Source organism: Podospora pseudoanserina, chromosome 3, assembly GCF_035222485.1.
Source record: "Podospora pseudoanserina strain CBS 124.78 chromosome 3, whole genome shotgun sequence".
Taxonomy (NCBI): domain Eukaryota; kingdom Fungi; phylum Ascomycota; class Sordariomycetes; order Sordariales; family Podosporaceae; genus Podospora; species Podospora pseudoanserina.
In genome coordinates, this window is record NC_085922.1 from 1,098,274 (window position 1) to 1,122,248 (window position 23,975).

Genomic DNA, 23,975 nt, shown 5'->3' on the forward strand with positions numbered 1-23,975 from the left:
CCCATCACTTGATAACACTTACTCCGTTCATACTCTCCACCCATCGCAGCTTCCTGTTGACCAGCAATGCTTCGAAACAAAAATAGGCACTCGATTCGAGAGCAAATGTCGACCATTAAACGATTTCCATGTGGCTTTCTCCCGGGCCAGCGGTACCGGTGGAAGCTAGATCTCTTGGCCTTCAAATGCAAGCGATGCCGCATCCGCACCGACTGCGATTGTTCACGACCACAAATCTTTGCTGACCTACCCCTTTCGAGTGCCAACCGACCTGTTTCAAACACACCCTTGGCGGCTTCCTCTGCTCCACAGCTTCTTAGCACAAGAACCATATCATGGTGTAACAGACACCGAAGAGCTAATCTGTCTTGGCGCCGTGACCATGATACATTGTCTTCTCTCCATAATCACAACCTCGTTTACATAGGTAGTCAAGAATAGCTGATCCGGTCCAATGGAACACTCCAGCTCCGTCAGCCGCTCCGTTCAAGGTGCCATGATTCGCGTGGGAGGCCGTATCGGGTGCGTATTGAGCATTGATGTCGTCGGGTACGAAGTTGTGAAGGTGCACAGCCTCAGGGTCGCCCGCCTGCCCCCCCAGAGTTCAGCGCCGGTCGCCAACGGCTCAGTAGCCTATCAAAGCCATGGTGTGAGCATCCCGCGGCCATTACGGCCCACTCGTCACTCGCGTTTCCCACGCACGGAGGAAGTTTGCTTTGGCCAAGTTGGGCTGTTGTGTGTGGTCTGTTTGGGTGTGCTGAGGTGTCTAGTCAGTCACCTAGTCTGAACAGATGTTTGATCCAGGTAGACTAGGTATTGTTGCTCGGTGCGTTCGGATGATGGTTTGCCAGTGACGACAGGAGTGACAGTTAAAATCGAACGGTGCTGTCGGGCTTGCTGGGCCCAGCAACTGGGGGAAAGTGGGGCATGGCACATCGTATCGCGCCCCAGGGCCGGCCGGGACGAGACGCTGCCAGTGGGAAGCTCCAGAGGCTAAACAAGGGGTCTGTTGGCGTGTTGGTGTTATGTAATCAGGCCTCAAGCCGCTATCAACCCATTGTTTCCCCTCGAAATTTCCTGGGCCACCGCTTACTGCTGGCCATGCATCCATACTGTGCCGGCTTCCTTTGAAAGGCGAGCGGTCAGCCAGAGCAGTGTGCTTCTCTTATTTCTCTCCAGTTTTCGTCCATCCGTGGCCAATTCAACCCCCTTCCCGAACCCATTGCGCACAACGAACGAGGCCCCAGAGCGAGACGACGCTCCTCCGATTTCCCCTTCCTCCTATCCCACACATCTGCCAACCATGGCCGCCATGCAAGAATCCGGACAGCACCAGACTGCCATCCGAAGGTACGTCCAGATCCACTCCATCCACCTTTTGCGATTCTGCCGGAGCCAGCACCGCGATCCCCTCAACCCCCCAATTGAGACCTTGCTGACTCGACCCGTTGTTCAGGAAGCTCGTTATCATCGGAGACGGTGCTTGCGGTAAAACCAGTTTGCTGAGCGTATTCACCCTCGGCTTCTTCCCCACAGTAAGCCCTCCTGGACTGACCCACGCTTCGTCGGTGTGTTGTTGATGCTAACATGGGTAAACACAGCACTATGTAAGTCCTAGTCGCCGAATTACCAATTCTACGAATCACCTACAAACTCCATGCCAATGTTTCCCACCGATGTGGTCCTCCGGCCTTGCCTACTTCAACGACGCTAACCAACGTTACCACCCCCATAGATTCCAACCGTTTTCGAAAACTACGTGACCGACTGCAAAGTAGACGGCAAGAACGTACAACTCGCCCTCTGGGATACCGCCGGCCAGGAAGACTACGAGCGGTTACGGCCGCTAGCATACTCCAAAGCACACGTCATCCTGATAGGCTTTTCCATCGACACGCCAGATTCACTCGATAATGTTAAACACAAGGTGGGTTCCGCCGAATCCTCCCCCTCCCCATGCTTCTTCTCGCATGGGCCCCCTCCCTCTTTCGGCCAACCCCCATGCTGCAAGACTCCGGGCTGCATCTAACGTCACCGTCATGGTGTTACGCTTGTACCACGCCGCAATCTCTTCTACTCCCCATATTCGTCAATTGGCGTGGAAGAAGTCGGGATCTGCTGGGTGTTGTGCCTTGGTTTAGGAGGGAGCAAGCAAGCGCAAAGGAGAAAGGAGGAAGCATTTTTGCTGACCGAGATAATGTGTAATACAGTGGGTGACAGAAGCACAAGAGAGATGTCCCGAGGTGCCGATCATCCTGGTAGGACTGAAGAAGGATCTCCGCGACGACCCAGTCGCCATTGAAGAGATGCGGAAGAAATCTCAGAGATTTATCACGCCGACCGAGGGCGAGCATGCCGCGAAAGAAATCGGCGCGCGCAAGTACCTCGAGTGCTCGAGTTTGACGGGCGAGGGCGTCGATGATGTGTTTGAGGCGGCCACGAGAGCGTCGCTGCTCATGTTTGAGAAGAGCGAGGGGGGCGGCTGCTGTGTCATTTTATGAGCAACCAACGCATCCGACATGTCGTGCTTCTCACGGGACAAGACCGATTTACGCCAGGAGGAGGACGGGATGGCATAGGTTTCTTTTGCAAGCCCCAGGTCGCGTTGGAAGTCGCATGAAGTAGTAAGGCAGTTCAGGTCTGAGCAGCTTCGCTTCATGTTCATCATCACCATCACTCCACCAACACACCACACTACACCACATACCACCCCAGACGACATCACTGCCACCGCTTGGCCGGAACGAATAACATTCTTACTCAATCATCCCTCACAAACCGCCCTAAATCCGGCACAACAGTCCATACACACACGACATTTGACGTGTGAAAACGACGGGAGGGAAGGGGAACCAAAAAGGCCAGCGAGTTTCTGTATTAATAACGGTTTTATAGAAGTTACTTTCGGTTTTGCTTTCTCTCTCTCTGGTTATATCTTTCTCACTACTCTCAGTCGGAGGCTTTTTTCTCTCTCAAGTATCGATCTAGGGAATGGGGGAACAAGCGGGGAGGTGTTTTGTTTTCATTGTCTGTATTTTGTCATGTTTTTTTATTAGTGTTCATCAAAGGGAAATGGGAGGGGCAGGTAGTGAAATTGGGTTTGGGCTGGGTTCTCTTTTCTCTTTTTCTGTTGTTTTGTTGCATGGAAAGCGAAACTGGGAATTTAATTATTTTGAACTGTGTTTTTGAGGTTTTTCTATCTTGAACTGCCGATGTCTCTGTTTCCTATCATATCTCCATTTCTTCTCTATGAGCAGGGTAATATGGGAACATGTAAAAAGCGTGGTGTTGTAGGTGCGGCAGGGGGCGGTTGTGACTTATCGAATATTTTCTGTATTCAATTCGAAAAAAAAAAACAGATTGTGGACTCATCAGTCATGACCCAGTGAGATTTGTGAAGTGTGGTTGAGCTTGTTTATTTGCTGCTCTGAGCGCGATTTCCAAGTTTTTTTTTTAAAAAAAAAATGCCGAAAGCGTTTTCTTTTGTAGTGATGATACATGATATTTTATACAACTTCTCTTTCCACACATCCCAAAATATATCAGGGTATATACACCCACCCACTCACTCACCCGCCCAATTCCCATCTCTCAACATCTTCCAAATCTAGGCCGAATCTACTACTCAATCCCTCTTCCACTCATGATCCCACGGCACCCTCGCCGGCGTCTCCGTCTGCGCCCTAGCATACTCAATCGGCACCCCCTTGAGCCCATAAACGCCCTTCTTCTCCATCGCCATCCTAAACAGATACCCCTCCTCCCTCGTCCCTGGCCCGCTCGTCAGCCTCAGCTCCTCGCAGGCGCGGTTCATGGACTGGTACTGCCTCATCCAGTTCCTCTCGCGGGCCTCGCGCTGCTGGCGACGAAAGAGGAGCCAGGCGCGGTGGATGGTCCAGTGGCGGAGGTAGCGGTTGCGGGCCATGCGTAGGGGGGCGGGGATGCGTTGAGGGGAGAGGATGGCGAAGTGGCGGAGGAGGTTGATCATGCGGGGGTCGCGGACTACTTCTCCTTTCTTCTTGGAGCGGCGGGTTGGTTGGTTTTTGTTGGCTGAGGAGGAGCCCTTGCCTGGTTTGGAGCCAGGGCCGAGTTTGGCGATGGAGGATTTGGAGAGGGCGAGGCTTGGGGGGGTGGTGGTTAGGGGGCGGCATTGTTGGGTGGGGAGGGGGAGTGGGCGGGTGAAGAGGCGGGTTGTGAGGGCCCTGAGGGAGGGGAGGAAGGTCTTGGTTGACATGGTGATTGCTGTTAAAAGGGGATGAATTTGCGGGTCGAGTTTTCGGGTTGGAGGGGGGGATCGTTTCGCAAGGACGGATTTCTTGGGGCGGCCGTTGGTGGGGATGGCGACGCCTTTGCGGTTCGGGGGAGGGGTTGAGGTTTTTGGGATATATCTCGAAAGGAATTGCTCGGAACTAGGTTGCAGTGGGCTTGTTCGATCGTGGGGGCGGTCGGTAGGTTCCTGATCTGCCGGTCTCACAGTGGGAAGATCGCGAGTCTTGAGAGGTGCGAGTTTGGGTCGCTTTCCAGGAGGGTTGTCGTCCGAGGGGTCGGTGGTATCGAGTGGCCTCTTTTTCTTGGTGTTGTCCCCGGTGTAAAGTTTCCTTATCTTCGTGGACCCGACGACGACTGGTGTTTATCGCGGACGAGGGGACTCGATTGACCACTGCGGGGGCTCCGAGTCGCAAGGTGTTCGTGGTGCTCGCGGTAAAAATGATGAAAAGTTGAGTGCTCCTGTGGGTCCCCGCACAACAGCTGCCTCTCGAGCGGTGATTGGCTGCTGGATTGCCGGCCGCCTAGAAATCTGGTTTGGCAGGCACCCTGCCCACAAATAATTGCGACACCAAATACAAACCGCCTTTTCACACACGCCTTTCTCTCCCAAAAAAGTATTTAAAAGTCTAAAAAAAGTGCTAGAAGGATATAGTACCTCGGGCCTACTCCTGTTCAAAATTTTGGAAGCTTTTAGCTAAACTACAGTTTAGATATGGCTGGTGAGGATTGGTGGTTCCTGTATAAGTGACCGCGATTTGGGTGGTTTGGTGTCTTGATTAACTTGTGGGCAGGGTGGCAGGGACCCATTCCCGTTCCTTATCGTTATCACTTACACCCTCTTCACTTCCACCTCCGCTCACAGTGATTCAGTCAAGGGTGATGTTTTCTGGCCTGCAATACAACAACACATGCGTGCTGACTGATGAGACGCTGTTTAAAGCATAGATAGTCCCTCTCTCTTCATCCTCTCTGTGTGATGCTTAAGCAGAATGTCGAAATTGGTACCAGATGCATCTTCGAGTAAAGGGATAAACGAATTCCACTCAAGTTGATACGAGCGAAAGCCCCAAATATTGTTCTTTCGTAGCTTGTAAACCAACCAGGAAGCCGCGGCATATGTATCCGTCGCTGTTGAGGTCTGGAAAACTGCTATAAGCTGGACAGGACGAACCTTTGGCGTGATCATAGTCGTCTCGTCCCAAAAGCCAACAATCTAAGTTTCCACAGCTCAGGCAGATATTGTCGACTTGGCTGATTTGATTCTGTCTCAGCCTCAATCCAATCCGCTCAAGTTCAAACAGAAGCGATTGTTACTGGACAGCCGGATTAAAAGCCAATAGAGAGATAACCATCTCGAAAATTGCCGGCAGGACTGCGTACATGAACCGCTGAAAGTAATGTCTGGAAAATTGCTGGATTTGGCTTTCGTACTTCAGGCACCTCTTGAGAGTTTACCTGATCTTGGAGTTCTTTGCTACCCGGAAGGCGTGGTCGCCGCGCTGGTGTCCCGTGAGCCGGATGTTTTCTCGAAACGTAGCAGCGACTTTTGCCCTTCGAATTCGAACTCCTTGGATGTGAACGGAGAAATGTGAGATCTCATCGCCCACACGCTCAAGACCCTCCTCCAGAAGAACATTACTGGCGCTGGCGTATTTAGCTCATTCTCGCGAGCTACCTCGCGCGACTACACTGTAAACTGGTGAGCCTGAACCAGGCTGGCCCAGCGTGCGGAGGCGTCTGTTTGCTGCAGCGACATCGCGGTGGCTGTTGTTGCTGTTATTAATGCTATTGATCTGTTACTGCTGTTGGTGCTGTTGCCGGGGATCTTGTTATTATAGGTGATCGTGGTTGGTGCTGGTCGTAGGGTTGTTACTTGCTGGTTCGTACTGTGTCTCTTATCATACAGGATTGAATTTAAACGTCAAAGGCCTTGATGAACATACCGTTTTTCTTTGAAAAATAAAAAATAAAAAAAGGCTGAAACTAGGAAATAAGAGTATACGATGGACTTTAAGGTAAATATTGCTTTTGAGAACTTCAATGCTAGTAAGCTCTGGAACATAAGTATTAAGTTTGCAATACAATGCTAGAGTTGCTTTCAGAGCCTGAGGTAAACTGACCCCACAGCCAGTCCCGGTGATCAGTTTTTGGTCCGTTTCGGTTTTGCCATGGATTCACGACGACAACGTGGGTAAGATACTTCACCAAAGCCGATTTTCAGCGCCTTCTGTTAAACTGTGCTAGCAAGGACATCGAGGATGAAAATGCCCGGTTGCGTTGACTGTGATGTTTGAATTGATGTAGACCATGAGGAACGCATCTTTTCTTTCCTTGAAGTGACCGGCTCCATCCGAACACTTCAAAACCAACTAGATACCACTAAATGAGAAAAAGAAGAAGTTATCTTCTAGAGTAGTTATAATATAAAGCCAAACGTTAGGTGCCTCTAGGCTATCGAGCTGTGTCAAACTTTTTATGACATCAAGGGATATTGTCAAAACGACTCGACCACTTCGTCTGTGGAGTATAGATGTGGGAAATGGGCTTGATAGAACTCCCGTGAACAGCTTGATCTGCTGATAGCTAACTCTTTGTAGGTAATCAGTGCTAGGTGGAAGCCAGGCCGGCAACACCCAGACGAACCTGCCTGCCCCATTGTTGCCTCCGTAACTAGGGGAGACGCGAAACCAAGCTTATAAGATTGTGTTTGGTTCCACATAACAACAAAACAGACAGGGCGTATGGTCTAGTGGTACGACGTCTCATTTGCAAATAATTGTTCGTTGCTCTGAAACTGTTCCAATTCTGTAATAATTGCATGGCTTGAATGATACACGGCTCCTTGAGAAGGTCCCAGGTTCAAACCCCGGTACGTCCAATCCCTTTTGCATTTTTCTGCCTTTTTGGTTTACTTCACCAGTGGTAATGTCTGTGATTGATTTTACACAACCTCACAATGTGTTATAACATAATAGATGGCATTCCGATGATATATCTAGGTAGGTACCTAAGCATCCACCGTTCTCATCATGACCATAGCTACCCTAATGAATCATCTTGACTAGGCATTGAATAAAATTCAACCACCAGCAAGATCCATCCTAATGTGGTAAGCAAGAACTGAATTCATTAAAGTAGACCTTCTACTGTCAAGTGATTTTCGAGCTCGCAGTTATGAGATACCTGCTGGAAAGTATTCATGTAGGTAGTCTTTGGAACTTCTTTCTGAAGCAAACCTCCCGTAGCGTCGTAGTTGATTTGCCTTGCAATTTCTTCCGCTAGTTTACCAATAACAGGTGCGGATCAATACAACTTCATGAGTGGACGGTCTTCTCACTTTGGTAGAAAATTATGTCTCGTTATACTAACCGCTGTTAATTTGATTGAGGCGCCATCAAATACCTGTATGTGGATAACCAGAGGAATATGGCACAAACACTAAATACCTACTTAACACCGTCTTGAAATGATTGCTGCTTTAGGAGGAGGGGTCTCCAATAGGACCCTAGAAGAAGCCTACCAAATGTGTAGTGAATAGGATGTAAGTAGTTCAGGAAGACATTTGTCGGTCCTATGTTTTCAGGGGATCCGTACGTGTCCAAAGGTTGCCATCCAATACCGCAAAACCTCGGGCATTTTACCGAACTGAATGGATTTGATAGAGTAATTGGCAAGGAACCCCCACGCAGCCTGAGCGATCTCGCGAGCCAGGACTGCATGATGGACAGTTGACAGTCAGGGTCTGGGATAAATCCTTGACGAGGTTGACACTGACACATGCATCCCTCAGCGAGTTCCGGTTGAATGTGAGGATACGACGGTTATCGAGGTATCTTCCTCAGATATATAGGTGGTTTAGGGTAATGAGGAGAAGAAGGAAATATCAAAGTTTTACTCGAGATATGAGAGAATTAAAGCCGTGAATATGCTCGTCTTGAACATGAAGCGTCGTTTCGCTCTCGCGCTGCCCCTCTATGCGATAAGAGAAGTGCACTGGTTGGATAAGAGAACCAGCCAATTGTGTGGGGAAGCGCAAAAATAAAGTGGGTTTTGCTCTCTGCCCCGCCATCATAAAAACTCGAAAGTGCCACCACCACCCCGCCTCCAGACTCGCAGCTCGCTCGATGACTCTGTATCCATTCCAGTGAGCTTTGGCTCTCTGCAGTCGTCCATCCCCTATATTTGAGCTGACCTCCCCCCCGTTGTCATTGCTCCCTCTTCTGTGTCATCGCAATCACCACAGACGATGGCGCACCTCACCCTCGCAGGTGACTCCTGCTTCACGGCCTCCGAGGCCCAGAAGCTCAAAGATCAGATCAACAAGATAGCGCCCATCAAGGTGTCCAAGCTCGCCGGCTCCTGGATCTACTACGCCCATATCAACGGCGACGCCAATGCCGCGAAGCAAACCCTCTCCCAGTTTCTCCCGCTCTCCGGCTCATCCACTCCTCCTCTCACTCACATCGGTTACGGCCGCCAATGGTTCGTGACACCGCGATATCTCTCGCCATGGAGCTCCAAGGCCACCATGATTGCCCATGTTTGCGGCTTCGAGAACCAGATTCAGCGGATAGAGCGCGGACGCATCATCACCATCGAGTTTGATCAGCCTTATAACGACAAGACTGTTCCATTCAAGGATGTTCTGCATGATCGCATGACCGAGCACCTCACGACAGAAGAGCCGGATCTCAATACCATGTTTGCCGAAAGCGAGCCCGCTCCTTTGGAGGTCGTTGACATATTTGCCGAAGGCCGGGACCCGGTCCAGGTGCTCAATGAGTACAACAAGGCTCGCGGCCTGGCCCTGGATCAGTCTGAGGTGGAGTACTTGGTGGAGCAGTTCACCAAGCTGGGCCGCCCTCCCCATGATATCGAGCTCTTCATGTTTGCTCAGGTCAACTCGGAGCACTGCCGTCACAAGCAGTTCAACGCCAACTGGACTATCGATGGCATCACCAAGGACCACAGCTTGTTTGGCATGATCAGGAATACCCACAAGGCCACCCCTGATTTCACCGTTTCGGCTTACAGCGACAATGCGGCTGTCATTCAGGGTGAAAACGCCAACCTGTGGGCCCCAGACTACTCTACTGGCTCCTGGAAGTTGAACAAGGAGCTTATTCACGTTCTCGCCAAGGTTGAGACACACAACCACCCGACCGCCATTGCCCCTTTCCCCGGAGCTGCTACTGGCTCTGGTGGTGAGATTCGCGATGAGGGTGCCGTTGGCAGGGGCTCCATGCCCAAGGCTGGTCTCTGCGGTTTCTGGGTCTCTGATTTGCATATCCCCGAGCACAAGGCGCCCTGGGAAATCGATGTCGGTCGCCCTGCTCACTACGCCAGCAGTCTTGACATCATGTTGGAGGCCCCCATTGGAAGTGCCCGGTTCAACAACGAATTCGGTCGCCCATGCTTGACCGGTACTTTCAGAACTCTCCTTACTGCCGATGACACCAAGGCCGAGGGCGAGTTCCGTGGCTACCACAAGCCTATCATGATTGCTGGTGGCGTCGGTACTGTAAGAGAGAAGCACGCCCTCAAGGATCCCAAGGATGTTCAGGAGGGCGCTCATGTTATCGTCCTCGGTGGACCTGCCATGTTGATTGGTCTGGGTGGTGGTGCTGCGTCCAGTAACGCTTCCGGAGAGGGTAACGCCGACCTTGATTTTGACAGTGTGCAGCGTGGCAACCCTGAAATGGAACGCCGTGCGCAGATGGTCATCAACACTTGCGTCGCTCTCGGAGACCACAATCCCATTGCCATGATTCACGACGTTGGTGCTGGTGGTCTTTCGAATGCTCTACCTGAGCTCGTCAAGGATGCTGGCTTTGGTGGAAGATTCGAGCTTCGCCAGGTCGAGTGCGTCGATCGCGGCATGAGCCCTCTCCAGATTTGGTGCAACGAAGCCCAGGAGCGCTATGTCATCCTGGTGAACAGCGATGGCATGGAGCGCTTCACTGCTATCTGCAGTAAGTTTGATTTATTTTTCAGAGTCGCATTGTGCTCTTGACTGACTGGGCAATAGGACGTGAACGCTGCGGTTTCTCTGATGTCGGAACTGTCTTGTCCAAGGAAGAGGACGGTGTCTCTAGACTGGTTCTCAGCGACAAGGAGTCGAAGGAGTACCCCCGCCCTATTGATGTTCCTATGGACGTTCTTTTCCCCAAGGGCCGCAAGCTCGAGCGCATTGTCAGCTCCAAGAAGCCTACCTGGCCCGTTTTCGAGCCCGTCGCCAGCCTCAAGGCTGCTCTTGGTGATGCTGCCAGCGACGCCGATCTTTTCAAGCAAGCTGTCCAGAGAGTATTCTGGCTGCCTTCCGTTGGCTCCAAGTCATTCCTCATCACCATCGCCGATCGCACCGTCGGTGGTCTTACCATTCGCGACCAAATGGTTGGCCCATGGCAGACACCAGTTGCTGATGTCGCCGTCACGGCTACTTCGTTCAGCTTGAACGGTATGAAGACTGGTGAGGCGATGGCCATGGGTGAGAAGCCAACACTGGCTTTGATCTCTCCTGCTGCCTCCGCCAGAATGGCTGTTGCCGAGAGTTTGTTGAACCTCGGTGCTGCCGATATCAAGGGTGGCTCCTACAGAGGCGATCTCAAGCGTGTGAAGCTTTCCGCCAACTGGATGGCCGCTGTCAACCACCCCGGCGAGGGTGCTGCTCTCTACGAGGCTGTCGAGGCCATCGGTATGGAGCTCTGCCCTAAGCTCGGCGTCAGCATTCCTGTTGGCAAGGACTCCACCTCGATGAAGGCCAGCTGGAAGGACGGGGAGACTAAAAAGAGTGTTACCGCTCCCGTGTCGGTCGTCATTTCTGCCTTTACCCTGGTTGAGGATGTTCGCCGTACCTGGACTCCCCAGCTTCGCCGCGTTGAGGATGTCGGCGAGACTGTGCTCCTCTATGTCGATTTGGCCCAAGGCCACAAGGCTCTTGGCGGCTCTGCTCTTGCCCAGGCTTTTGGTGCTATCGGCCACGAAGCCCCAGATGTCCGTGATGTGGATCTCCTCAAGGATTACTTTGACGCCCTTGCCCAGCTTCACGAGAGCGCCATCGTTCTTGCCTACCACGATGTCTCTGATGGTGGCCTTGTCACCACCATCGCTGAGATGATGTTCGCTGGTCGCTGCGGCGTTGATGTCATGATGGATGGTGTTGCCAAGTCTGGCAGTCTTGCTGACATGACCGAGGCTCTGTTCCACGAAGAGTTGGGTGCCGTCTTCCAGGTTCGCGCTTCAGACGAGACCAACTTTAAGAGATGCTTCGCCACTTGTGGCCCTCCTGCGGGGCTCATCAAGAAGATTGGTGTTGTCCAGGACTCGTCTAAGCAGAACCTCAACATCCGTTACGGAGAGGGTGCTCCCTTCGCCAGCCTTGACAGAGCCGAAATGCAGCAATGGTGGTCCAAGGTCTCTTACGAGATGCAGAAGCTCAGAGACGACCCCTCCTGCGCCGAGTCTGAGTATGCCATCATTGCTGACTCTGCCGACCCCGGTCTTTCTTACAACCTGACCTTCTCGCCTGCCGAGAACATTGTTCCTCTGACCGCCTCGATTACTGGCTTCTTCGGCAAGAGCCCTCGCGTTGCCATCCTTCGCGAGCAAGGTGTCAACGGCTACGCCGAAATGGCTTTCGCTTTCCGCGCTGCTGGCTTCGACGCTGTCGATATCCACATGACCGACATCATCAACGGCCGCTCCCTGGCCGACTTCGTCGGTCTCGCTGCCTGTGGTGGCTTCTCCTTTGGTGACGTTCTCGGCGCCGGCCAGGGTTGGGCCAAGTCCATCCTCCTCCACGAAAAGTCCCGCAAGGAGCTTGCCGAGTTCTTCCAGCGCAAGGATACCTTCGCTCTCGGAGTCTGCAACGGTTGCCAGATGCTTTCCCGCTTAAAGGAGCTCATCCCCGGCGCCGAGGACTTCCCCGCCTTTGTCCAGAACAACTCTACCCAGTTCGAGGCCCGCTACAGCATGGTCAAGATCGAGGACAACCCGTCCAACCCCTCTGTCTTCTTCAACGGCATGAACGGCTCCTCTCTGCCCATCGTTGTTTCTCACGGCGAGGGCCGCGCCGAGTTCCAGAGCCAGCAGCAGTTCCAGAGCTTGACTGAGTCGGGTGGCATTCCCATCAGATACGTCGACAATAGACTCGAGGTCACCGAGACATACCCCTACAACCCCAACGGCAGCCCTGGTGGTATCGCCGGTGTTGCTAGCAGGGATGGAAGGGTGTTGGCTATGATGCCTCACCCCGAGAGAACTATCATGGCGGATGTGACGAGCTACGCGCCCAGGGAGGATGTTGAGCAGTGGGGCGAGTTTGGTCCATGGTTGAGGATGTTTAGGAGTGCTAGACGCTGGGTTGGGTAGATAGCCTTACCTGAGGCCAGCTTGATTGAAATGAAATAAACGAACAAAAATAGACATTGAGGTGTTTTGCTGGCGGAGGCGTTTATGGGGATATATGGTGTAGGGGGTTTGTGTCATAAAAAGAAAATGGGAGGCATACATTTGCTGGGTGGGTTTGATTTTGTTTTCTTTTTATATGAGGAGGGAAGTAAAAAGGTATTGGAATGAATGTAACTAGATGAAAATCAAAGAGATGGAATAGGGCTGGCTAGATCTTGTGTAAATAGGCACTAAATGGTTATCACGGTGTGAGATGCATTACTGTTTCTTTTTTGATCGAGTCTACCTTATGTGAGTAATTGAATCTTGAACTCTGTCATCTGTTGTTGGACATTAGATACCCGAGGTTGTCATGAATCCATATTGAGGGCCTGCTCAATCAAGAGGGCTTTTTTAGTGAGGTAACGTACATTATAAGCGAGCGACCAATATAAGCGAGCGACCAATATAAGCGAGCGACCAATATAAGCGAGCGACTACTTTTTCACAACTTTTATACTATTATCCTCAATTAATACACAACAATACTAAGAAGCAACCATAATTACATCAGAAACAGCTAAATCAGATGCTTCTATAGCCTCCTGGCAAATGCGCGCATTATGGCTAGGCTTACCGCATATACTACAGCACTAAACCTTCGTACGAAGCCCCCCTGCATTACTATTATCCGGCTGCGTTTCTTACACTCCCTCCCTATTCACGGCCTTCTAATCCAGTAGATCCTGTGCCTCTTACATAGTAAGTGACTCTCCAAGCCTTACACGTGTTTTTTAGCTCTCCGGCGCTTACTTAGTACTTTATTAGCCTTACGGAGCGAAGAGACCTTTACACGAAGGAGAGCCACCTAATACATTATAGCCGTTATACCTTTAGTAAGCTAGTCTACCGTAGCCAATATTAAAGTCGGGGAACTATTTTAATAGTTAATAATGTAAGTCTTATTAAAATATAGCTTTTGTTTGTGGATTTTACAGTGTATCTGAGCCCTGTATATTACAGGGCCTCAGAGGCAATACGATGGCTTGAATCAGCAGTGTTTAGGGACTGCGGTTGCTGGAGCGGAGGCTCGGCCTCCGGAAGCAATCCGAGGTCCCGGAAGGCCGAGCACTAAGGCCGGTGCCCTGCAGTGGTCAAACGGTAGCGGCAACGTGGCCTGCAGTGGTCAAACGGTAGCAGCAACGTGGCCTGCAGTGGTTAAACGGTAGCGGCAACGTGGCCTGTAACCTTATATTTGGATAGCGCACTTAGCGGGCGTTCGGGCCCGGGAAACGCGCGTTCAGGCCCGGGAACGGAATCACCCTCGAGGAGCAAGTAATAGGCCGATGGCCTATAAGACCTCTGCCTCACACCCTATCCACTGTGGTAGTTTTTAGTCTACAAGGTTCAATCAATATACTGGTTCACCACACTCATCAGTGCCTCACAAGCCTATGTTACAGTGATTCTCTTCTATATATTACAGGGCGCCGCCCCTGTAATCTTCCTTCCTTTAGTGCCACGGCAACTGTCGAATGCTGCAGTCAAAGTCTTCTTCGCTCTCAGTGTACTGCGCCGATAGCTATTTGAGCCTATATTTACAGGCCTCAATAGCACCTATTTCAACAAGTCTTAATAAACGTTAACTATAAGTTAGCTTCTCGAAGGTTATATAGTATTTAGGAGACCTAAAGTTATATAATACCGGGTTGTAAATTTAAAAATATTAGCGTACGAAGCTTTATATTTAGCTTAAAAGTATTTTTTTTTTAAATTATACGGTATAAAGTTAATACCCGTAAAGTTACTTTATATATTTCTTTTTATTATAGAGGCGAAGAAAGCCTCGCGGAAAGTATAAAAGAACTCGAGCTTACTTATATAGTTAATATATATATATATTAAGTTCTCGATCTAGCGACCGTATACTTATTTTAGCGGCCTAAAGTAGCTAATATTAAGTAGCTAGAAATTAATAACTTTAATAGCTATTAAAGATTAATAACCGGTATTTACTTTTTATACGGAATACTATATAATAATCGAAATACTTAATTTAATTTAAGCCTACCGGATTAGTAATCTAACTATTATCGGTAATTATAATACGCTAAATAAACAGTAGGTTATACTCGGTATATTAATTAATAAAATAATATTATACGGTTAAAATAATAAAAGGAAAGATAGTCTAGCCAAAGGTATTAACTTCCTAAATTACCGTTATTTATTCGTAATTACTAAACTAAGTTAGTTTCGCTTTATTAAAGCCGTTTAAGATCGTAACTACTATACCTATAAAGATAGTACCTATTATAAATTTAGTTTCGTCGAAATTATAAATATCGTTATTTACGATACTATACTTAGCCTTAGTATTCTATATAAGCGTAAACTACTTGCTAATAATCTTTAAATTTTTATATTTAATCCTTTAGTAATTGTATTTACGCGTAAAGCGCGTACGGAGCTTTAACTAGCGTTTAATAAAGTTATATACCTAAAGCTTACTAATAAGAGGCGCGTCACGTACGTATAGCAGTTGGTTAGCCATATCTTCTACACCACGTAATCTTGGTAGAAAAGCTCGCGTATATAGCTTAATAATATATTAATTAATAGTATTCTCTTCGGATTAAGTAAGCTTTTTCGATTTAGGCATAATATCGCGTCGTGCAGGCCGGCTGGCACGTCGGTATCTGAGCGTACTGCGATCGACGTTATACATCTTAGCTGCCGCTAATATACTTAGATTTTTATCATTTTAAAGAGCCTTAAAGGCTAAGATTATATGGGCTTCCTTTAAAGTAGATGACATTTTGGATTATTGAGAAAATTAGGTTTTGAGGGTGAGGTTAGGCGTTGCGTGAAAAAAGTAGTCGCTCGCTTATATTAGTCGCTCGCTTATAATGTACGTTAGGTATCTGAGTAATTCATCAGTTAGCTACTTGAAGCGTTTTGCCATATTGGTTCAAAGCCGCAATAATACCTAGGTAATTTATCCGATTGAAAGCCGCATTTATCATTCCCTCAAAAGATATATGACGGCATCGTTATGGCTGAGCAGCGACCAGCGACTTGAATATATATTCAATGTTTCAGCTCGGAAAATCCTCCTCTTCTCAACTCGTCCGTTGTTCATATCTCAATGTAAATCTTCAAAATTCATTTGAAATCGTAAAGTCTATCTGCCTCGCTCAAACAAGAGACAATTGTCATCGACCTTGCTTTCAACGCTCCCTCCTCATAAAAAAACAGCACGACATATCTAGGTATTCTTCCACATAATACCGGACCAAAAAGAATCGGGACATGTCCATTTATTATTACGAATTGACAAACGAAGCAAGACTGGTGATTAGGTATAGTGAATATACATAGCTCAAGGAGCACCACTGCCCCGACCAGCACCAGCACCAGCACCAGCACCACCAGCACCGCCCATCATATTTCTGGCCCTGTTTTCATCTTCATCAGTGATATGTTCAATCAACAAGTTTCATGAACAAAACTCACATCTCAGCAATAGAAGGATCAGACATCAAACTCCCAATATCCGGCAGCCCACCCCCGCTACCAAACGAGTTGGCCATATCCCTCAACCTAGGGTTATTCATCAAGTTGGCCATCATGTCCGGGTTGCTCATCAGGTTCTGTGCCATGCTCGCAAACATGGGGTTGTTCATGATGGCACCGAAATCCAATCCACCTGGACCGCCGCCACCGCCCCCTCTGCCACCGCCGCCAAGCATACCAGCCAGGTCTGCCAGACTGGGAGTACCGCCGCCTCCTGCAGAGGGAGAGGCGCTTCGAGCAGTGGCACTAGCTGACTCCTCGGCCTCAATCTCCGCTACCCTCCTCTTGGCTGTCTCGTACCCCTTCTTCATGGCGTCGCTGCCACCGTTACCCTCGTACTCGATGCCCTTCTGGTAGGCCTCCATCGAGCCCTTGGCGTCACCCAGAGCGAAACGGGCTAGACCGAGACGAGACCAGGCTTTGGTGTATGTTGGCTCAATAGCAACGGCAGCTTCGGCATCCGCCTTGGCGGACTCGTGGTCCTTGGCCGCGGAGTAGGCGGCGGCGCGGTTGGATAGGAAAATGGCGTTGCCGGGGTGGACCGACAAGGCCTGTGTGTAATAGTTAATGGCGGTAGGGTAATCCTTTTGGGCCATTGCCGCGTTGCCCTTGGACTTCAAGGACTCGGCCTGCTTCTTCTGCTCTTCCGTCACGGCGGTTGATGGTGGTGGGGCGCTGGAAGAACCTGCAGACTGAGAGGAGGCGGGGGCGGTGACATTCTTCAACTTCTCGTAGACGGAGTATATCTGGAGGAGGTTTTGGGAGCCGATGGCTGAAGAGACAGCGGCCTTGTCGGAGAAATCGACCGAGAACGCCTCGGTGATGCAGTTAATGGCGATGTCGATGTTGTCGGAGTCTTCCTCGCGGAGGGTGCCGTCTTTGAGGGAGGAGGACAGGAAGTCGCAGACTGCGAGGGCGAGGCGCTGCTTGGAGTTTTGGGCTGCCTGTGGTGGGATAGTTAGATTCCCATATATTCATATATGAGGATAGGGGTAGAAGGCGAAGTTGCGGCTGCTACCCCGCGCAAGGAAAGGTGATGAATACCATTATGAAAAGGAAAGCAGATTTCCTGCTGGCGGCGGATTGGGTATCTTGAGGTGAAAGGACGATGATTTGATATATCCGGGCAGAAACCCAAAAGCAAAGAGGAAAGTAGATGGAAATTGGTAGTCAGCTAGTTAAGTTTGTTGGCGGGGCTCGGTTTCAACCCAAGAGCCAGATGCGTCGGCTGGATTCCACACAAGTCGATGGAGGGGTTAAGGTTGGAGGTGGAATATGCGTGGGTCTGGAACCTTGACGTCTACAGAAAATATCCGGCTAATGGCGGGCAACTGCAAGAAACTGTAGCAGCTATTCTGTAGCGCTTCGGTACTAGTACCAAACGGGAGAGGTGCCGTTTGGGCGCAAATCAAATAGTGGGGCTCGCTGATGTCAACTGCAAACCCCTGGTCTGGGAGCTCTCAACTCGCGCCGCCGACTTCTAAACTTCCAGGCGTTGAACTCACCAACACCGTTGCCCAGAATTGATCACTATTCATAAGAGTCGAAGTGGCGATATAACCGGGGCAACCACAGTCGCGTGAACTCTTTGAGTATAACTTTTTGGTTACATTATCGCATGTTTCTTCTCTGCTGACTGACTGTCCCAACAGCGACAGCCGATCCTCCTGTTCCATCACTCATACCTACCTACACCAACAATGGCGACGCCATCAGGCGCAAGCAGCCCAACCGGGCCGCTCACACCCTCCACCTCAGTTCACCCCTCCATCGTACCAGCACCTTACGCCGAGAACGACCAGCACGTCTGCTTCATCTGCCTCCAGAACGAGAACGACACCCCCGACGCGACCTGGGTCCATCCATGCCCATGTACCCTCGAAGCCCACCAAGACTGCATGTTACAATGGGTAGCAGAGATGGAAGTTTCCAACCGGCGGTCAAAGAACGGTCTCCAATGCCCAGCTTGCAAATCCCCCATCACAGTCGAAGAACCCTACGATGCCATCGTCGCCTTGCGCAACCGCTTCAACCGGAAGTTCAGCCGAATATCCCCAGGCCTTCTTGTCCTCATAGTCAGCGAATGCAGCGTTGTTGGCGCCGCTAGCTATGGCTTTGCTGCGATCACAGTATTCGCCGGGCGGAGGGCTGTCGTGTCCATGGTTGACAAGATGGGGGTAATACCTACGGTAATTACATGCTCCTTGATCGGGCCGGGGTTGGTGCTGTCAAGGTGGTTGGCTTCCTTGGGCAACTTGGTGGTGTTACCAGTTAGTGCACTGGTAAGTTCCCCCCTCATGTCAATTCTCACCACCTCAAATTATCTGCTAACATCCTCTACAGTACAGCACGTTCCTAATCGGCCGAAATCAACCTCTCACCTGGCCCCCATCACCAGTATGGGCCGTGGCTTTGATGCCGAGCGTCCAATTCGCTTACACGTTTTTCTACTACGAGCTCTTTGGCAAGCTAGAAAAGCGGCTCAACCGAGCCCTCCGTGGCAGGCCCATGGATGAAGAGCCGCCGAACGAGGCACAGCAGCAACAGCAACCACCACCTATCCAGGCTGTCGCAGCTAATGGCCAGCAGCAACAACGGCAACCTGGCGAACAACAACAACCACCACCACAAAACGGCGCAGGAAACAACAACAACAACAACAACAACAACAACAACAACAACAACAACCAAAGAGAAGGCGAAAACGGAGAAGAAGGCATGTGGGACGCGGTAATCAATCTCGGCCGCGCGGTGGTGGGCCTCTTTGGGGATGACGACGACCAAGCAGATGCTGATCTTGATGACGACGATGTAATGGGCAGAGCCGATGAAATCGTCTTTGAGGTGCAGCTCAATCTCGGAGATGACGGGCATGACCATGATCATGATCATCACCACCACCATCACAATGATGACGATCAAGATGAAATGGGGAATATTCATATGGATGTGGCTGTTCCTGCTGGGCTTCCTGCACCTCCGCCGGCAGCGGCACAACAACCGGCTCCTCCGCCACAGAACAACAACCGCCGCAACCACCGCAACCGCGACAACAACGAAGTTGCCCGTCCACCACCCGGCCCGAACGGGGAGGGGGAAACGAATTTCTTGTCGCTGTTTATTAATTCGATAGTCTCGTCGCTTCTCATGCCGGTGATTTCGTTTGGCATGGGGGAGGCGATTCGGTTCTTGGCACCCAAGTCGTGGGTTACGAGGTCGATCTTTCAAAGGGATTCAATCTGGTCGTCGATTTGGGGTGGTGGTGGGAGGAGGAGGACCATTCCTGCTGCTGCTGGGACTGGCGGGGTGTTTGCGCCTAGTATACTGCAGCATCAGTGGGGGAGGAGTTTGGTCGGGGGGTGTTTGTATGTGGTGCTGAGGGACGCCTGGACGCTGTATGTCAAGTGGAGGAGGGTGCAGGTGAAGCAGAATAGGAGGGTGAAGAATGTGGAGAGACGGGCGGCGGGGAAGGATAACTAGGAGGGGGAGAATGGGGGTAGATCATTTGTAATGAGACTATGTTGTGTATTACTATCTGGAAAGTTAGGTGATTTGGCGGTTAGGATGGGGTTACCTAGGTTGGGCTTATGAACAGCGTAACTGCATTGGTCTATTTTTGTTGAGAGAATTACGAGAGGGTGGACAGACAGAAAAGACAGCTTCCAGAATAGGTTCACTGAAAGTGAAATGGAAACCCAAAGGCAATTGAACAAAAAATGTTTCAACTAATTCTCAGTTCATGAATTCTCTAGGTATCCCAAGCCCCAACCATCTCAATACACCTCACTACCCCTATCCATATCATCCACCACCACCGGCCCGGGCTTATCGTCCACCAAGTAAACCGCGCTCCCACTCCCCGGTTTACTCACCACCACCGCAGCCTCCTTCTGCTCCTCGCTCAAGTCCAACTTGCTGTAATACTCCCTCTCCCACGCCTCCCTCACAGCCTTGACCTTGCCAGCAGGCACGAGATGGACCGAGCAACCACCCCACCCAGCACCCGTCAGTCTACTCCCATAGCTCCCCGCCTTTCTCGCGATAGAACACAGCTCGTCAATCTCCTTGCAGCTGCACTCGTAGACATCCCGGCACGAGTCCTGGGTTTGGTTGAGCAGGTCGCCTAATTGGGCATTGTACTCTGATGTGTCATCCGTGTTTGTCGGTTGCTGCTCAAGCAAGGACATAAACTTTAGCACCCTTAACGCTTCGCTAAACACGTGGAGGGCTCTCTGTCTCAACTTGAACTTCTCCGCCCGGACGGGGAAGCGAGATGTGAATTTCTTGTCGAGTTCGTCGACTGAGATGTTAAGGACGGCGGCGATCTCCTCGCGGGTGTAACCGTCCCTCTTGTCGAGCTTTTCTGCTGTGAGAGCAACCAACTCTTCAAGTTGGGACTCGGTCGACTTGGACTTTGTAGCGCCAGAAGAGTGCTCCTGGAGGGCAAAGTACGTTTCGTGAAAGCCGTGAAGACTGACCGAGAGCGGGCTGGCATCAGATGGGAGTTGAGTTCCGGGGGGGTTGAGAACGGCGTTGAGGTAGGCAGCGGCGAGAGAGCATTCTACCACCCGGAGGTTGTAGTGGACGGGACCAGTGACGAACTTGTCGGCTGTGACGAAGGATTGGGCGATGAGGAAGGTGAGTTCGGGGTTAGTCTTGGGGAACGAGACCGGGCGGGCTTTGAGGGAGGGAGTGAAGGAGACGAAGAGGGCTGAGCCGCGTTCTGAGAAAACGGAGGCGGATTGGTCCATTCTGGAGACATGTCAGCGATGGTCATGAATGGTATAAGATGGTGATGAACTTACCCGCCCGAGTTGACACCAACAGCCCGCTCGCTCACAATAGCCAGCTCAGTCAACTCAGTCTTGTCCACAGTCTTCTCACCATTGGCCACCATGACAGCCAGAGCACTCGAGCTCACAAACGCAGCGCTGGAGCTCAAGCCACCACCCGCCGGAACTGTCCCATCCATCAAGATTTGCATGCTCTTTGGCTCGAAGTCATTGCCGTGCTTCTTGCGCAGCAGCTCCAAAGCACCCCTGAGGCCAGACTTGAAGTAGTTGGTCCACTCGTGAACAGTAGCATCGATATCCACGGCTTCATAGGGAATGTCAAACTCGTGAGCGGGGAATTTGGCGTCTTGAACATTGGCGATCTTGATCTTGTAGTGGCCTTCCTTGGTGTTGGTAGAGGCAACGTTGGTTGATACAGCAAGGAGTGAGTCGGCAGTGATGGCCATGGGGAGGACGGGGTAGAGAGAGTAGTCGATGTGCTCGCCGATGATGTTCACTCTGCCGGGTGATCTAGCCACGAACTCGGCTGGCTGGCCGTAGATGGTCTGGAAGCGAGCGAGGAGGTTGTTCCATCTCTTTGCTTGAGTGCCGATGGCATCAACGGTGTAGATGTCGCTCAGAGAGCTGGCGACGGGGACAGGGCCGGCCATTTTGGATGGTAGCCTCCGGTTCTAGGGCAGGTATCTTGTCGTAAAGGTGAGCTCTGGGACCGGTAGATCGTAAAGGAAGGTATTCATATACCGGAGGGTATCGTGGTGATGCGGATGATTAGGGTGAGGTTGTGGTGAGCGAAAGATATGTGCCCCGCGTTCAGTCGATGAGAAGAAGTAAAATGCCCCGCACTACGGTCATGAGGCCGTATAATTTGGGAAGTACGATGGCGGGCAGCTGCACGCCTGTTCAACCTGTTCAACGGTGGAATTGACCAATAGCTGCTGTCAAGGAGATGTTTGTGCAGGCAAATTAGGCAAGTGCTTCCACATCTCGCCTGTCCTTGGTGTCGTCATGCCCTCTGTCTCCCCACACGAGCTGCTTCTCGCCGAGTATTTGACCGCAGCGGAGCTCATGCAGTCCTCCTTCTTTTACATGTCATTATGTTCAGGCAAAGGTCTCGATGCCGAGAAGACAAAGCCTTCGTTCGAGGTAGCTGTTATCTACATCTCAAACACTACTCTGTTTGTGTTCATTATTGCGCCCATAACCAAAAGCTTGATCCTTGGAACCCCAAGATTTGGAGAACTGGCGGGGTTTGCTCCGGAGTCTGGAGCCACGGGGCCGATCCCGGCGGCTCCACACTCCAACCCCCGGCTCCGCTAGCCCCGGACTTGGTGTAAGTGGCACCTTGATTTCCGAGGAACAGGCTTTTCCTCAGGCGTGTCAGGGTTCAAGAAGAACTTTCAGCATCACAAATCCATAATCGACATCTCTGGTGGAAAGAAGGTCCTTGTCATGTGAACTTGGTGCTGTATCTACCAGCCATGCCAAATACTTCATATGCATCACAGAAACAGTTAATTTTGCGATTTTGATAGGTGTAAGACTAAGCCAAACAAATGACCATTGACAAACATACTCATACACCAACAACAATCTATTTTTGACATTTCTCACCACCATATCTGATGAAAATCACCTACCAAACCACCACACCCACTCCCAATCCCCATCCTATCATATTTTCCCTAGACAGGTCAAAAAAGCAAAATCAGCAAATGTTGCTACAACTCCAGATTCCCACATTTCCGATTGCAAAAACAGCAAAATGCTAGCAACCACAAATCTCAAGACTCAAAACCCATCGCACATGTACACCATCACCATTCAACCTCCCTCTCCTCTCTTGTCCTCTCCTCTTCCCTCCCCCCCCCTAGTCACCTATCCTCCCAGGTTTCAGATCTGTTTTTCATCTCAAACCACCCATCCCATCGTGACGTGTCCAAAACCCCAAACTCAAACGCCACACAGGCACCGTACGGATATTTCTGCTGGTCGTCATCAGCACCACAAGAGTGTTATGTGCTTGCCGAGTTGTTTCGTCTCTCCCCCTCCCTCCACCTACAAAAATGATCGGTCGGTCGGTAATAGGGTTATTTGTCTTCCTTGGGGTGCTTTTCGCACCAAAACAACAAAACAAGCATTAGCGGGTGTTTCTTCTTTCATATGGAGGAAAGGAAAGGAGGTAGGTTGGAATGCGTACAGGGCAGTTGGTGCATGTGCACTGGCCCTTGGGGCAGGTGCACGTTCCCGAGGTTGAGCAGCCGCAGTCACTCATCGTGGTGGTGGTGGTGGTGGTGGTGGTGGTGGTGGTGTGTGTGTAGGGGTTTTCTTTGTCTTTCTCAAGCCAAGTATGATTTTCGATTGATGTACGATGAGGATTATTTTTGCTATGGGAAATTGCAGAAACGAAAATCACGGTTCAAGTTGAGGGAGGAAAGGTAAGACGGGAAACTTCCGGGAGGAGGGGCTATATAGTTGATGATGGGGCTGTCAAGGCAGCAGGAATCTTATTCAAATCTATGGACGGGCCGGGGCCGCGTGTTGGGCGGATCTTATCCTGGTGGCTGATCGGGGAGGGTTTTTGGGGGGATGACGTCGGGGGGACGTCAACAAAGACGGGGTTCTAGGGGTCCACGCTGTGACGCCAGGGCGGGATTACGAGATGTGGCTGGTTTGGTGGTGAATGAGTCGTGATAGAGGTGAGCTAATGATTCGTATTGGGGGAGCTAGATAGGCGGAGGGTGTTTCCGGTGGGAGCGGCGACATCGATAAGGTTCGTGAGTTGAGATGAATGAAGATGCCAGCTTCTCCTGAACTTTTGATCAATTGATTATGGACATGTCTAGCGTGTATGTCACTGAAGAGTGGACTTGCTTGTCAGTTCTGTGGCCTATCGAAATGAAAGTCATTTGTTCCATTACTTGTTTCTACATGTATGATCACAGCGCATCT

General features: G+C 50.7%; 7 protein-coding genes and 1 non-coding gene across 8 annotated transcripts; 4 read left to right on the forward strand and 4 right to left on the reverse strand.

Annotated features, from left to right (window-relative positions):
- The first annotated feature begins 26 nt into the window (after positions 1-26).
- Positions 27-3,372, forward strand: RHO2 (Rho GTPase). The gene is made up of 5 exons (XM_062945431.1): positions 27-1,350; positions 1,457-1,535; positions 1,602-1,607; positions 1,736-1,927; positions 2,211-3,372. Exons 1-5 carry the CDS (start codon positions 1,304-1,306, stop codon positions 2,499-2,501), a joined length of 615 nt encoding a protein of 204 aa, XP_062801406.1. The 5' UTR covers positions 27-1,303; the 3' UTR covers positions 2,502-3,372.
- Positions 3,373-3,625: 253 nt separating this feature from the next.
- On the reverse strand, positions 3,626-4,234 carry QC764_303120 (uncharacterized protein; the record flags this gene model as incomplete). The annotated part of the gene is made up of 1 exon (XM_062945432.1): positions 3,626-4,234. One exon carries the CDS (start codon positions 4,232-4,234, stop codon positions 3,626-3,628), a length of 609 nt encoding a protein of 202 aa, XP_062801407.1.
- Positions 4,235-7,004: 2,770 nt separating this feature from the next.
- On the forward strand, positions 7,005-7,147 carry QC764_0050030. The gene has a single exon. It is a non-coding gene; the product is annotated as a tRNA-Ala (tRNA).
- A 1,193-nt stretch (positions 7,148-8,340) lies between these two features.
- On the forward strand, positions 8,341-12,954 carry ADE6 (phosphoribosylformylglycinamidine synthase). Its single transcript, XM_062945433.1, has 2 exons — positions 8,341-10,241; positions 10,298-12,954. The coding sequence occupies exons 1-2, from the start codon at positions 8,516-8,518 to the stop codon at positions 12,637-12,639; spliced, it is 4,068 nt and encodes a 1,355-aa protein (XP_062801408.1). The 5' UTR covers positions 8,341-8,515; the 3' UTR covers positions 12,640-12,954.
- Positions 12,955-15,775: 2,821 nt separating this feature from the next.
- Positions 15,776-18,346, reverse strand: sgt2 (Small glutamine-rich tetratricopeptide repeat-containing protein 2). Its single transcript, XM_062945434.1, has 3 exons — positions 17,278-18,346; positions 16,174-17,177; positions 15,776-16,115 (listed from the first exon to the last, which is right to left on the reverse strand). Exons 1-3 carry the CDS (start codon positions 17,278-17,280, stop codon positions 16,040-16,042), a joined length of 1,083 nt encoding a protein of 360 aa, XP_062801409.1. The 5' UTR covers positions 17,281-18,346; the 3' UTR covers positions 15,776-16,039.
- On the forward strand, positions 17,671-19,759 carry QC764_303150 (uncharacterized protein). Its single transcript, XM_062945435.1, has 3 exons — positions 17,671-17,825; positions 17,886-18,515; positions 18,577-19,759. The coding sequence occupies exons 2-3, from the start codon at positions 17,934-17,936 to the stop codon at positions 19,711-19,713; spliced, it is 1,719 nt and encodes a 572-aa protein (XP_062801410.1). The 5' UTR covers positions 17,671-17,825; positions 17,886-17,933; the 3' UTR covers positions 19,714-19,759.
- On the reverse strand, positions 19,731-22,162 carry GAL1 (galactokinase). Its single transcript, XM_062945436.1, has 2 exons — positions 21,039-22,162; positions 19,731-20,985 (listed from the first exon to the last, which is right to left on the reverse strand). The coding sequence occupies exons 1-2, from the start codon at positions 21,674-21,676 to the stop codon at positions 20,007-20,009; spliced, it is 1,617 nt and encodes a 538-aa protein (XP_062801411.1). The 5' UTR covers positions 21,677-22,162; the 3' UTR covers positions 19,731-20,006.
- An 836-nt stretch (positions 22,163-22,998) lies between these two features.
- Positions 22,999-23,691, reverse strand: QC764_303165 (uncharacterized protein). Its single transcript, XM_062945437.1, has 2 exons — positions 23,224-23,691; positions 22,999-23,134 (listed from the first exon to the last, which is right to left on the reverse strand). Exons 1-2 carry the CDS (start codon positions 23,296-23,298, stop codon positions 23,114-23,116), a joined length of 96 nt encoding a protein of 31 aa, XP_062801412.1. The 5' UTR covers positions 23,299-23,691; the 3' UTR covers positions 22,999-23,113.
- Between the last annotated feature and the right edge of the window lie 284 nt (positions 23,692-23,975).